At 50.1% G+C, this 13,921-nt stretch overlaps 1 protein-coding gene across 1 annotated transcript; it reads right to left on the bottom strand.

The window, feature by feature from the left end:
- Positions 1 to 5,299: 5,299 nt before the first annotated feature.
- Positions 5,300 to 10,096, bottom strand: NEFM (neurofilament medium chain). The gene is made up of 3 exons (XM_062617016.1): positions 8,994 to 10,096; positions 8,594 to 8,718; positions 5,300 to 7,273 (listed from the first exon to the last, which is right to left on the bottom strand). Exons 1-3 carry the CDS (start codon positions 10,053 to 10,055, stop codon positions 5,878 to 5,880), a joined length of 2,583 nt encoding a protein of 860 aa, XP_062473000.1. The 5' UTR covers positions 10,056 to 10,096; the 3' UTR covers positions 5,300 to 5,877.
- Between the last annotated feature and the right edge of the window lie 3,825 nt (positions 10,097 to 13,921).

Raw genomic sequence — 13,921 nt, 5'->3', positions numbered from 1 at the left:
AGCTTCCTTGTACGTTTTGTGTGTCACTGATGCATTTGAAAGGTTGATGTGTTGCACTCATCTTTCAGGCCTGCGGAACAGGATATGAGATAGTGGTTTCTGTCTCATTGATGTGTTTGGGGGGAGTGATATGGGGACAAAATTTCTTGGTGGGGCTGTGAAAGTTCACATGGAAATGTTACGGTGATAGATCCACTGGTGTTGGGAGTGCTGTGATTTTGTGATGGGTCTCGCTGAGCCCTGGTGTGGGCACAGGCTCCTTTTTGCCTTTGGAGGAAAGGAGAAATTTTAACAAACCAATTCAGAAGCAAAATACAAATGTGGCTTTAAATGTTGGTAGGAGGCTGTTCAGTGACAGGCCAGTGATGGAAGAATGACTGAGGATGTAGTTGAGAGGTGGGGCAATGCCTAAGGATAAAAAAGGGCTGCAGTGAGGTGTTGAGGGAACAAACTTGGGGGGGGGGGGAGTTCCCTGTGCTGCTTGAATGAGCTTCCTTTCCTAGGTGCTACCCCAAGTTAATGCACTATGGACTGAAGATTCTAATTTTCTGGTGTAATTTGGGCACAAAATTGGAGCAGCTCAAACAGCAGCAAAGCCTGGCAATTCTGAAGCCACATCCTGCAGCATGAGCCCATTTATTTTCAATTAGCTTAAGTTGCTTGAAATTAAGCCTGGTGCTAAGGGCAAGTATGGGGCTAAGGCTGCAAATTAAACTGTTTTAAATAAGCTCAACCCATGGAAGGCCATGTTAGAACAGGTGTTACACGGGTGCACTCAATTTTCTTGCAGTCGGATGGATTTTTGCATAGGTGTTTGGGTACCTTTTAGTTCTGTGCTCTGACTGTGGCATTGCCTAATTTGCATTGGTCCTCAATAGTTATGTTCAAAGAAGAAGGAAGCGTCTATACAAATGTCAGGGGTGTTCCAAAAGCATCTCCTTCGAGTTCAAAGAGTTCCAAAGAAGATTATGATGGATGAGGTAAGAACTTAAATCAATTCTTTCCTTCCACGTTCCCAGCAGGAGAGAGAAAAGCTTTGTCATTTCCAGATGCTTTATTTCCCCCCACACACTTTCTTGGGGAGTTTGATGCTTTTTGAGAACCGGGAGACAAACATTTAAATTGGTTTTCCCTTTCTTCAACATCATTTTAAGTCTTTCTTTTCATGTTTCCCTTCTGCTTTTAATGGAGATGTTTCTACATCGGTTTATGCAGACTTACTCTTACAAAGCAGGTTTTCTATCTCCAGGAAGGTGGTGTGGGTGCTTGCAGCACCATGGGCCAGAGGCTTGACCACACTGTTTGCTCAGTGCTTTTGAAAGCTATTGAGGGGCTTGCAGGAGAGCTACTTCTTGTAGCGTATGATGCCTTTGGCTCAGACAGCAGAACATTAAGTCTAAGAGATGGTACTTGGAATTTCACCTAAGTGCCTATCAGAAAATGCTTAGTGTGGCATTTCAGTTGGGGAGAAGTGCTGCTTCTGCAGAGCAGAAACTCCGTGATGCGCCAGGTCAGAACTCACACAGCCATTAAAGCCAAGCCACTCTTACAGAGATTGGCTTATATCAACATCACTTCCTCATCCTGCCTTTCTCCAAGCCCTCTGAGCACCTTTTAACTCCTCAATCCCTGTTCTTGCTTCCTCTCATGACTTTCCTCCTCTTCATTCAGTCCTTTTATCCCTTTTGCTCCTGTGAAAGCCTGCAGCTCTCCAAAGTGTTGCAGCCGAGATGCTCTCAAACCAGAGTTACCCCAGCAAACACACTTCTTGCAGCATTTCTCAGCCCGATCCCCACTCCTGATGTTATTTTTAATGTATTGCAGCTAAAGGAGAGATTTCACAGCTCTGCAGGAAACGTGTGAGTCACAGCAATGAGCTGCAGCGGGTGACAAGCTGCAGTGACCATCCAGCCTGGTCTGCCACCCTGCTCCTACCTTGCTGCTAAGGTAAAGTGGTGGGAGGGAGGATGGATGTGGGAGCCGAGATGCTTGGGGGGTTGTGGGGATCCTACTGGCAACACTTGTTTAACCTCAGAAAATCCAGGCGCTCGCTTTGACGCAATGCAGTAAAAGCAGGCAGAGGGAGGCAGGATAGAAACTTTAACCCAAGTTGCAGCTGCACATAAAGCCATGGGTCTGTCTCTGAATTTTCTCCTGCTGTTTTGGCACATGGGGTCTAGATAATGCCGAGAGCACATCACAGGGAAGACAAATAGAAGGAGGTCCTGAATGCTTTTCTTAAGATGCACATCCACACGCTCCTGTTCCACTCGGCAAGAGGAAAACTTGTACAGGTGCAACACCCAGATTCTAGGAATGTACCTTCTGATAACTCAGCAATTGACAGTTCATCATCTGCTGCCTTCCTGGGGTAGCTAAGGGTAGTTTAATCCTGAACAGAGAAGGAAGAAAGCCCACATGGGAGTGGGGAAAGCACAGACTGATGCCGGGAGAAGATTCTAGTGTCTGACTCAGCTCCCTGGCAAACACAACCTATTTGTGTTTTGTAACACTTCCAACTTCGTTTCCAATTGGAATTTCATTCTGGGATGCTGAAAATATCTGAATGGTAGCACCTCCACAAGCCAGTATGGTAAAAAGATCTTGTTCTAGAGCCCTCCACCTCCCGAAGTCACAGGGGTCTCGGCAGCTCGCCCGGAGTACGGCTCATAAATCCTCATAGTCACTTCCTTTAATTATTGTTTTTCCCTTCAAGGAGTCTTTTTCATATTGATTCATGAACTTTTGTGTCTGTAAGTAATTAATCCCTTCACTGGTTCTGCAGAGTCTGCAGAAATAATTGGTGCAGAACAGGCAAATAACATACTATTTATGCATCTCTGCCCTGGAATTATGCTGTCTTCTGAAACTGTTTGACTGCAGATGTCAGTAGACAAAACCTCTTGGCAACACTAAATATTAATGGGTTCTTATAGGTTTATAAATATTTAGGAATGCATTAACCACTTGCTTATTTCTCTTAGGATTTGATGGAAACATTTGCAGTGGGAATAGGCTAAACTCACAGATTTGTGTATCAAAGCAGAGACAAAATCCTGCAGTTGTGGGTAATAACTAAAGGCTGTGATGTGTTTTGGGTGGAAAAACAGGGGAAATGAGGATATTTTGAAACACCCCATGCCATTGGGCAGCCTGGAATTTGCCTTCCACGTAGGCTATGCAGTGAATTCCCAGAACCAGTCAGGAAAGTTGATGTGCCCTGGGTAGAAGCGTGGATACAGCTGCCTTGTATGGGAAACTGAGGCCCTGTTGGGCTGCCTGTGTGCAAGGAGGATTGAAACAACACAAAGAATGATCTCTAGATCCTTGTGGCTGTATCCTACCAGGACTAAAAGGAATAGCGTGAAAAACAACAACCCAGTCTGGGATCACACCTGCACCCATGTAAGCCCACATTAACAGTGCACTTGAGCTGACACCATACAAGGTGAGCCTTCTTGATGCTGATGGTACCTGACTTTCTGTGCTCACCCCCTGGCTCGGCAGTTTGTGACATTTTAGCAGCTTATAGAACTTACATGGAAGCACATAAATAGAAGGTTTTATGTTAAATATTGGTCTCTGGTTTAGTTTTGGGGTTTAGTGGTGGTGGTCTCCTGAAAACTTTGATTAGACCCAAGAGACAAAGAGCTGCAATGCTCACAAGCCATCGGGCATGTCTGTATTTTAACATAACTTGGTGCAACCACTTCCTGACAATAGGTGACTGCGGCTGGGCTGCCTCTTAGTCCTAAAGATACAGCTACTTGCTGTCACATACACATGTAACTTTCACAAGCAAGCTCTCTACAGAGGAGCTGCCATTTAATTTGCTAACTCCGCTCTAATTAAACATCCCTCGAGCAGCAAGCTGTTGAGCACAGATTTCCATTATTGATATCAGCAGGAGAAGCAGTCATTACTTTGCTGCACAAAGACGTTCAGCTTTATTTGAGAGGTTTCTCTGCTGTGGCCTTTCCTACACCAGTGAAGAACATGCAGAACCCTTCCAATTAAACACTGCTTCATCTTCACTTATTGATAGGGGAGAGCATCGGAAGGCATAAGCGAATCACAGAGTTTGATCAGACCCTCAATTAGTCAGCAGATTTCAGGGCAGTCCACGTAGTGAGCAGGCTTAGAAGGGATTTGCATTCCTTTGCTGCTTGTGGGAGCTAAGGCAGTAGCTGTGTTCTTCATTTTCCTTTTGAAACACGATAAAAATAATCACAGTATTAATCCTGTAATAAGATATATTAGCTCCCCAAATTGGGGTCGGAGCCCTCCTCTTTTTCCCTTTGTTTCATTTGTCTCCATTTATTTTCCATATAGTGGGATCTTAGAAGGCCCTTTAATGGGCTTTCTTCTTCATAAAGCCAACTGGGAAGTGGCAGTAGACAAAGGCCAAAGATTCCTTTCTATTGGAAATTCAGGAATGCTTTGATTTGGTTTTATCTGTCAGTCACACCAGCTATAATCTGAGCCCGACCAGCCTCAGTTCAGGCTCTGAAAGGTTCTCATTTCTACCGCCATTTTCAAATGGACAGATATGTAAAATACGAGTTCAGGATGTTTTGAGCCATGATCCCAGTAAAAGACAGTTTCCTTTTTCCAGGAATCTGCTTGCTCTCAATTTTGGAATTTTGTGTTTAGAAGCAGATTGCACCTACGGATCACTGGGGACAGAACTGGTAAGGATGTTCCCATATAATTAAGGCAGAGGGGAAAAATAACCAGAAGCCACCCCATTTTGATGAACACACAGTGTCTTGGTTGACTTAATGGGCCTTTGCACACTTAAGTGACAAACAGCTCGGACAGGCATTCCTCACATGAAAAGTCAAGGAATAGTCCTGAAATCACATCCTTAAGGCTCTCCTTGCACATTGAGGCTATGGTGCAGGGAGGAAAACTATGCTTGCAGTAGAATATAACACTTTACCCTTAGTACAGGCAGGATTGCTCAGATAAGCAATGCAAGAAGCATGTGGCTCAGGGAGCTTTCCATTGCTAGCAAAAGGAATTGCAGCCCCCTTAAGCACCTCAAGGCCAGGCAGCAGAATTTAATAGATTCTGCTTTAGAAAAGATGGGATATGATTCTTACCTATTTGCTTAAACCCGCTCAATTATTTGTGTTTTATGACATGAAATCTGTTCATCATACCCAATTCAAGCTTGTTTCCTAAATGAGGACACCAAGCAGCTTATCAACCCATACACGTGTGTTCCTGTTCAGGACAGAGGAGCAGGCTTTAGGGAAGGATCTGAGCTGGAAAGAAAAATCACCAGAGAAGTCTTGTTTTCAGTATTGACCTTTATTGAGCAAGAACTGCTGTGACTTTTACATCAAACAACAAAAGGTTGCGTACTGTGCATGTCAACTAGGTTCTCCCATGAGCAAAAGTCCACCCTAAATTGCACCAGTGAGGTAAACATAATTCTTTATAAGTAGCTTTTATTCTTTTAAGGCTAGGAGAGTTCTGGTTCTCATGAATATTCTATGACTGGTTTCTGTTTGTCTTTTTGGCTCAGTTGGTTCTTTGCATAATACATCTTAAATCATCCCTCAGATACGTCCCTCCAACAGCTCAGGAGATTCAAAAGCTTCCTCTGCACATTTCATCTCATGCACTATTATAGTAGTTATGTTTTGTAGAGCCCCAAGCTCTGTGGAGGGAGCACATCTTGAGCCTGCATGCATTCCCCCCCCCTTCCCCTTTATATTGCACAAAAAAGAAAGATACTGTGTGTCTGGAGCCTCCATGAGAGAACCCGTTCTGCTTTGAAGCCGTCACCCACATGCATTTTGCAGCTGTCATATGGCTTAACCTTTTGCACCGACCCAAGCTCGAGTTTTAACTTAGCTATGATTTGTTTTATTCGGCCTCTTTAATCTCTTTTACTACAGCGTGTGAAGTGACTTTCTCCACTTTCTTGGTGGACACTAATTTCTCCTCAAAGCTCTCTTCGTGTTCCTCTACCTTCTGGGTGACGGTCACCGACTTGGTGATGTATGTGGTCGTACTGTCCCCGCCTTCACCAGTGATCTTCTCTGCTTTTTTGGTTACTACTATTTTCTCACCCTTGTCATCAACTGGGCTCACATCTAGGCCGTTAGTGACAACTCCCTTGTCCTCCTCCTCAACCTCCTTCTCTTTGGATTCCTCCTCTTCCTTCTTCTCCTCCACCTCCCCATTCACTGCGATGTCTTCTTTCCTCGACCCCTTCTCTACCTCTGCACTGATCTTGGTTACCTTCGTGACCGTGACCGTCTCCTCCACCACAGCCTTCCCATCTTTGACCGGGGACGGCGGCTTCTCTGGGGAACGGGGCTTCTCTGGAGGTGCTGGTTTCTCTGGGGAGCGGGGCTTCTCCGGTGTCACCGGCTTCTCTGGTGTCACTGGCTTCTCCGGGGAGCGGAGCTTCTCCGGTGTCACCGGCTTCTCCGGGGAGCGGAGCTTCTCCGGTGTCACCGGCTTCTCTGGTGTCACCGGCTTCTCCGGGGAGCGGAGCTTCTCTGGGGCCACTGCTTTCTCTGGGGTCACAGCCTTCTCCGGGGTCGCTGCCTTGTCTGGGGAGGCGACCTTTGGTGTTGCTGGCTTCTCTGGAGAAGCCGCTTTCTCCTCCTCCTTGGCCGGTTTCTCAGCGCCTTTCTCCACCTTCTGTTCTTTGCCTGCCTCTGCGGCTGGTTCTTTCTGGGCAGCCTTGGCCGGCTCGGCTACAGGAGATTTAGGGGGGGACTTTGCAGGGGGTGATTTGACCTTCTCTACCTTTGCTGCTACCTCTTCAGCTTTGCCCTTGGCCTCGGCTTCCTCCCCCTCTTCCTCAGCCTCCTCCCCTTCTTCCTTTTCCTCTATTTCTTCCTTTTCAGAACCTCCTTCTTCTGCTGCATCGGATTTTGCAGCTTCTTCCTCCTCCTCGGCTTCTTCTTCCTCCTTCTCTTCTTCCTCAGCAGCTTGTTCTGCAGCAGCCTTCTCTTCTTCCTCTGCAGCTGCTTCTTCTGCTTTTTCTTCCTCCTGGGCTTTGACTGCCATTTCTTCCGCAATAGCTGCTAGGGCATCTTCCATTTCAGACTTTTCATCTTCTACCTTTGTCTCCTCGATGATTTCTTCTACAAACTTGTGCTGGACTTTCAGCTTTGGTGGTTCGATCTTTGTTTTCTGAATCTTAGTGGATGCTATTGTGACTGATGGTTGCCTGTGTGTGAATATGGGCCCAGTAATGCTTCCAGAGAAGGCACTGAATCTTGTCTCTTCACCCTCCAGTAGCTTCCTAAGGGAATCAGGAGGAAAAAAAAATGAGCACGGAAATCAAATGTAAGGGACAGGTATTAATTGTTTCCTTATCAGCAGGATGGAACCAGCTTGTATATGGAATATGCTAGAGCTGATCAGCATAATCCATCCCTTACAGCCCCAGTTCAGCTTTCCTTGAATCTGCTCTTTTGCAAAATTCATATTCAGCAAAAAGCTTTTAGCTTGGTTTGCATGTGGCGAGGGTAACACCTTCAGCTGATGCGTTGAAACACATCGAAGGTCAAAAGCTTCATTGGGGGGGGTAAGTCAGTGAAGAGTATGGCAAAGGAATTAACTGCATTGGATGCATTAGGACTTCAGCAAACAGAATTTGGCCCAGCCCAATAGACCCAGATGTGGCTGAGACATCCAGAGCCTATTAGAGCATGTTCAAGGTCAGCCTGGACCTGCTCTAGTGGAAGAGTTAGAACTGGATGAGCTTTAAGGTCCCTTTCAACCCAGACAGGTCTGTGATATGCCCTAGTTCAATAGTTTGGGCATCCATCTTTCTTGTGCACCTGTGGAAGCTGAACAGGTTTTTGTTCAGCTAACATGGGCAGCAAACAGCTGTAGAGCCTGGGGTGCCTGTGTGGCTGCACAAGCTGAGGAGTGTAAGCAGAGCTGGAGGTGGGGGTTTTTTGTTTTTACTTTTCTGATATTCAAATGCATGTTTCTCATCTAAGCCTGTGACCCAGAAAACACAGCAGCTCTCTGATGAGAGTTCTAAAGGGATGCAAAGGAAACTAAAACAGCCTGCCAGGTGATGGCAATAGCAAGCAACGTTCCTGCTCCAGATGAGAGGGGGTGCCTTTAAAGGAAAGTTGAGGAAGAAAAGCAAAAGTGCTTGTGACAGACAGGACAAGAACTCCCTGCTAGAAACCGTGATCAAGGGAGTGTGATGTCTCTCCCCAGCAAGAAAAGGGAGCTGAGGTGACAAGCGCCACTTGCTTGGCATATGCAAAGCAAATGGGGATTAAAACCAAGCTTGTCTTTTGCTGCATCTTCTGCTCCGGTAACCAAGGACAGACTGCGGCACACGGTGCCACTGCACTGAGTCACAGCGTCCTGTGCCCGCTGAGCTCACAGGGAGCACTGGCAGGGAGCTGGTCCCTAAGGAACCCAGGGCTCCTCCTGCAACCACTCCTTGGGGCTGCAGAGATTTTGGAGTGATTGTAATTTAGCCAAGCTCCAATTTCACTGCATGCAGACACTTCTCCTCCGTGGCAAGGCTCCCCACACCAGCAGCATCTGCAGTGCTATTAATATTCCAGACATGTCCGCAATGATCCTACTGTACCTGTATGCAGCAATTTCGATGTCCAGGGCCATCTTGACATTGAGGAGGTCCTGGTATTCCCTCAAGTGACGTGCCATTTCCCACTTTGTTCCTCTAAGCTCATTCTCCAGCTGATGGATCGTGTCCTGCAACGGAAAGCACAGAAACCCTCTTTGACACAGGCATAAGCCTCATGCACAACCACTGCAAAAGTTCCCAGCAGACTTCCAGAAACTCCTTCTGCATCTTTGAGAGATGCTGCTGGGATCGGAGCAGAACCCACCCGGCTCCCACCTCCCTCCCCTGCGGCCAAGCCGGGGCTTCAACCCTCGGGGTGCCCCCCCCCCAGGCCCCCGGGAGGACCGGCATCAGGCTCCCCGCCCCTGCCGCCGCCCGAACGGGGCTCCCCCCAGCCCGGTACCTGGTAGGTGGTGAGGTCGTTGTTGTGACGCTCCTCGATGTCGCTGAGCTGCCGCTCCAGCGACTCCTTGGTGCCGCGCACGGACTCCAGCTCGATGCTCTTGGACTGGAGCTGCCGGCGGTACTCGGCGATCTCCTCCTTGGCGGAGCGGATCGCCTCCTTGTTCTGCTCGGCCGCCTCCGTCAGCTTGGCGTAGCGGCACTTGAACCACTCCTCGGCCTGGTGCATGTTGTGGTCGGACTGGCACTCCAGCTGGGCGCGGATCTCCTTCAGCGCCGTGGTGAGGTCGGTCTTCAGGTAGTCCTTCCTCTCCACCGTGGCATGGGACGCCTGCAGCTGCGCCAGCAGCTCGGCCACCTCCTCCTCGTGGTTACCCCGCAGAAAGGCCACCTCGTCCTGCAGCGACTGCACCTTCTTGTCCAGCTCCGCCCGCATCAGAGAGGCCTCCTCCATCTCCTTGCGCAGGGCGCGGATGGTGGCCTCCGTCTCGTCGCGCAGCCGCGCCTCATCCTCGAAGCGCTCCCGCAGGCGCTGGATGTCCTCCTCGATGTGCTCCGAGTCCAGCTGGATCTGCGCTTTCTCGTGGCTCACCTGCTCCAGGGCCCCGCGCAGCTCCCGCAGCTCCTGCTCGTAAGCATCGCTCAGCTGCGCCCGCCCGGCGTGCTTCTGCCGCAGCGCCGCCAGCTCCGCCTCTATCTCCTTGTTCTGCTGCTCCAGGTAATGCACTTTCTCGATGTACCCGGCGAAGCGGTCGTTGAGCCCCTGCAGCTGCTCCTTCTCGTTAGAACGGCTCAGCTTCAGCTCCGCCGCGCCGTTCAGCAGCGAGGACTGGCTCACGTCCAGGCTCTCGGCTGAGCTCAGCACCGTGGAGCCGTAGACAGCCCGCGGGACCCCCAGGTTGGGGCGCTTGTAGGAGGAGGACACGGTGCTGCCCGAGCCCCGCGACCACGACTGCGAGCGGAAGCCGCTGGACGGGGAGGCGCTGGCGCGGCTGTAGGTGGCCCGGGTCTCGGTCACCCGGCGGTACGAGGGGTTGCCCAGGGGCTCCATGGTGTAGCTCATGGTGGGGCACTCGGGGGCGGCGGCGCGGCGATGCTTGGGCCGCCGCTGCCCCTTATATAGCCCCGCCGGGCGGGTGCGGGGCGGCCCGACACGTGTGCGGGGGGGGGGCGGAAACCGCCCGCCCCGGGCCCGCCTCCCGGACCCACCTCCCCGCCCGCGCCCCTGCCCCGGTTCTTCCCGGCCCTTCCCGCTTCCCCTTCCCGGCCCCCAGCCCCTGGCGCGCCCCCCCTTCCCCCGATGCCCCTTCCCCATTCCCCCTTTCCCTCGCTTCCCCCTCTCCCGTTCCCCCTTTCCACCGCTGCTCTTTCCCTATTTCCCATCCCTTTCCCCCTTGCCCCGCTCCCTCCGTTCCTTCCTTCCCCCCCCCCCGCTCTCCCTTTCCAAGCTCCTTCCCTCTTTTCCCCTCTCCCTTCTCCCCCTTCCCTAGGCCATCACCCTCTTTCCTTCCTTTATTCTTTCTTTTAATTGCTTTATTTTTGTTTCCTTCCTCTCTTTTTCTCTCTTTTTCTCTCGCTTTTCCCTCCCGCAGCCGAACGCGGTGCCGGTACCGGGCCGCTGCCGGGGGCGGTGGAGCGGCGGCCGGCGGAGCCCGCAGGGTAGGGCCGGAGCCGGTGCTGGGGCCGGGAGCGGGGACCGGGGGCTGGGAGCGGGGCCGGGGCTGCTGCAGCACCGCGGAGAGCTCCCGCGGGGCGCGCCGGGGTCCGCCCTGCCCCGGGCAGCGCCGGGGGTGCGCAGCGAGCAGCGGGGCCCGGGGATGCAGCCCCGCGGCCCCCAACACACACAAACCCCGTCCCCCTTCCCCGGGCGGGGTCTGACCTCTGAAGGTCACAGGCGGGGGGGCTGGATGGGTGCCCGGGGGTGCTCTGCGGCAGGGACTGCTCCGCAAACGCTTCGCTCCCCGCAAAGTCCCCTCCTGCGGTGCGGCCGGGGCGGAGGCCGGCGCAGGAAGGGGCTGCAGGGAGGGTGGGTGCAGCCGTTGCAGTACCAGGAGTTTGAACCCAGCCCCGGCATCCAGCATCCTGGGTCCTGATTCCTTTCCCCAGCATCCTGGGTCCTGATTCCTTTTTCCCTTCTCTTTCTTCCGCCCCCCCCCCCCCCCCCCCCCCCCCCATTTTAACCTAGCGCTTGGTGCATTGCTTAGGAATAAATTGTCCTCCTCTGAAACCTTGTTCAAAACGGTGTTTACACGGTTACACGGGTCCTTTCCAACCAGAACTATGATTCTATGGTTCCCTGCACTTTGCATGGGTTGCATTGTAGGGAATAGCTACCATCCAGACTCTGAACTCCTCCTGCGTGGATTGCAGGCAGTTGGTTAGGAAGCCGCAAAGAAGAAAGATAAGGAAAGGGAAAAAAAAAACCAAACTAGTGGTGCTAGGAAGAGCCCTGCTGCAGCTCCCATGGCAAAGCAGGGGGATGCTGAGGGGGATGCTTTAACTCCTCACTCAGAAAGGTGCTGAGGGGTTCTGCCTGTGAGGCTTTTCAGGAGCAAAATCCTTCTGCAGAATTCCCTTGAGCCTGGGACACGCACAGCTCTCAGCTTTGCTGCTGCTGCATCTTCATGGCACGGAGTTGGGGAAGTCTGAGGGACAGGGTTAAACTTTGCAAACCACATGGACCCGGTACCTCTGCTGCTGGCTCATTAATATGATGCTGTCATAGGACTGCAGCACTGCAGTCAGTGGGGAAGTCAGAGTTACCCAAGGCATCGGCTGAAGTGGGTTTGCAAACAGCAGCAGTTGGATCCACTGTTGAACCTCCCCCGAGTTTTAGATGATAAACATGGGGAAAAGGGTTTATTATAATTGAAGCAATCAGGGATTCTAAATCTGTGCCATTAATACGGTGAAAAGTTTTCTCCATCAGCAAAAAGCATCCCCTTGGATTTAAGTGGAAGTCAAACCAAAATTACAGCTTATTGTGGCACAGCATTTGGTTTCCTTTTAGGGGAAAAGATGCATTATGAGCTGGTTTATTACTGGTTTTTCCTCCTGTTAAGTAACACTGATCATGGTTTTATACATCTGGAAAACTCCCTGTACAAGAAAACGTGGTTAACAGAGGTGCTTGGGAGCTTTTATTATCCTTTTAATCTTCTGAAAACAAGGGACGGTGTTGAACAGCGAGGAGGGGCATATTGAACTTTGTAATAGAACTCCCTTCCATCACATCCCCTGATGCATGGATTGTGTAAAATCCATTTACCCAGTATGCAAAATAAATGGTTGCCTTATAGCCAAGCAGTGCTAGCATTTGGCTTCTTTATTTCACATTGAAATTTAAGCAATGCAAACTCTTACAGAATACAATCGTTTTCATGACACAGTGATCACCTTAGGAATCAGGGTATTTAGATGGGAAGAGGCTGGTGCTCAGGGAAGCATTTACAAGCAGGGACAGAAATGCTTCAAGAATAAAAGATATCGTTTTAACATTAAAGACATCGTTTTAACATAAACCTTCAGTGTTCACTTCTGAGCTCTCAGCAGATGCAGGTGGATGCTATTTCTGCTACGTTACCCTGAAGGTGACCTGAAGGTTAGAATGAGTCAGGGAAATCAGCCTAAAATGTGGCCTTATTTCTGACGAGCAACAAATGCCTTTCTCCTCCCTATCAATATCCACTCAGGAGGATCTGGAGTGCAGACTAATGGTTCTGCTTATGGAGAACTTCTTGCCTTGCAGTTTAACACGCGAGCATCGCTGCTTCAGAGCAAGCAGCAAGCTGCTGTCTCAGGCTTTGGAGCAGGAGGGAAGGACCGGGCACTCCCACAGAGCCAGAAAGAAGCAGCATTGGTTTTCATCTTGGTTATACACTATTGCTAAGTCTGCATTAAAGAAATACTACAGGAGGATGAGGCTGAGGTCTGCAGCTTCCTTAGCGTTAAAAGGGAAAGCAAACACAGAAGGCAGAGTTGCACAACAGCCTCCCTGCTTCCACATTCATTATCCAGTGATAATGAATTAGCTTGAACATCTTCTAGAAGCAGATGAGTAGAAGAAAAGGGGTTTTGGGGTGGTTTTAATGCTATAGAGAGACAGTAGAATGGAGACAACCAGGAAGTGGTCAGCGTGCACGGGAGGGCCCAGCATGCTGCAGGATTGGGCCACCACATGAATGAGCAGAGCTGGGGGCTGAACTTTCAGAAAGATTTCCTCGTTTTGTTCCTTCTTGTAATCTGTTCAGGATCTCGAGATCTGAATCATCAGATTCTGGGGTGTGTGTGTTAACGATGGGTTGTGATATTCATTCACAAGTTACCATCATTTGGGGATACTTGGATAAAAGAAGGGATGGGGACGTAGCAGCCCAACTGCTGCAGTTACACCAGACTTTTTGCTAGCACGCCACAGCCTAAAATCCAAAGGTCCTAATGGGCAATGCTCGTGCTTTGGAAGCTCAGTATCAGCCCATTTTCTTCCCATTCTAGACTGAACTCCTCAAGACCTCAACACCACAACATTTTCCTAACACATCCCGCTTTTCCTCATTCCCATTGAGCCAGCGGTCATATTTCAGGACCTTAAACCAAACGTTTCCAGACATTGGCATCATTTCCCTCATGCAGAAATGCTTCGGGTTGCATTTGAAGCTGTTAAATCCCTGACAACACAGTCCTAACGCACCCAGTTTACCAGGGAACAAGGATTTCCTGCAGATTCCTCCAGCTCATCACGGAGCTCATTGCTGCTTCCACTTCCCCGGATTTATTTGCTGTGAGAGCAGTTAAACAGGCCCGTGTTTAATCACTGTCAATACCAAGAATGACTTCACTGCTGCAAGTGTACTTCAGTCATTTACGAACTTCTAAGAGCTAAGCATTTACCATGCCTGCATTCTGCAGAGGGGTTTTCCTTGCACTTTT

The sequence above is a fragment of the Pezoporus occidentalis genome, unplaced genomic scaffold (assembly GCF_034315485.1).
Source record: "Pezoporus occidentalis ecotype Australia unplaced genomic scaffold, CSIRO_AGI_Poc_V1 ctg191, whole genome shotgun sequence".
Taxonomy (NCBI): Eukaryota; Metazoa; Chordata; class Aves; order Psittaciformes; family Psittacidae; genus Pezoporus; species Pezoporus occidentalis.
This window is presented reverse-complemented; position numbering and strand designations above follow the sequence as displayed.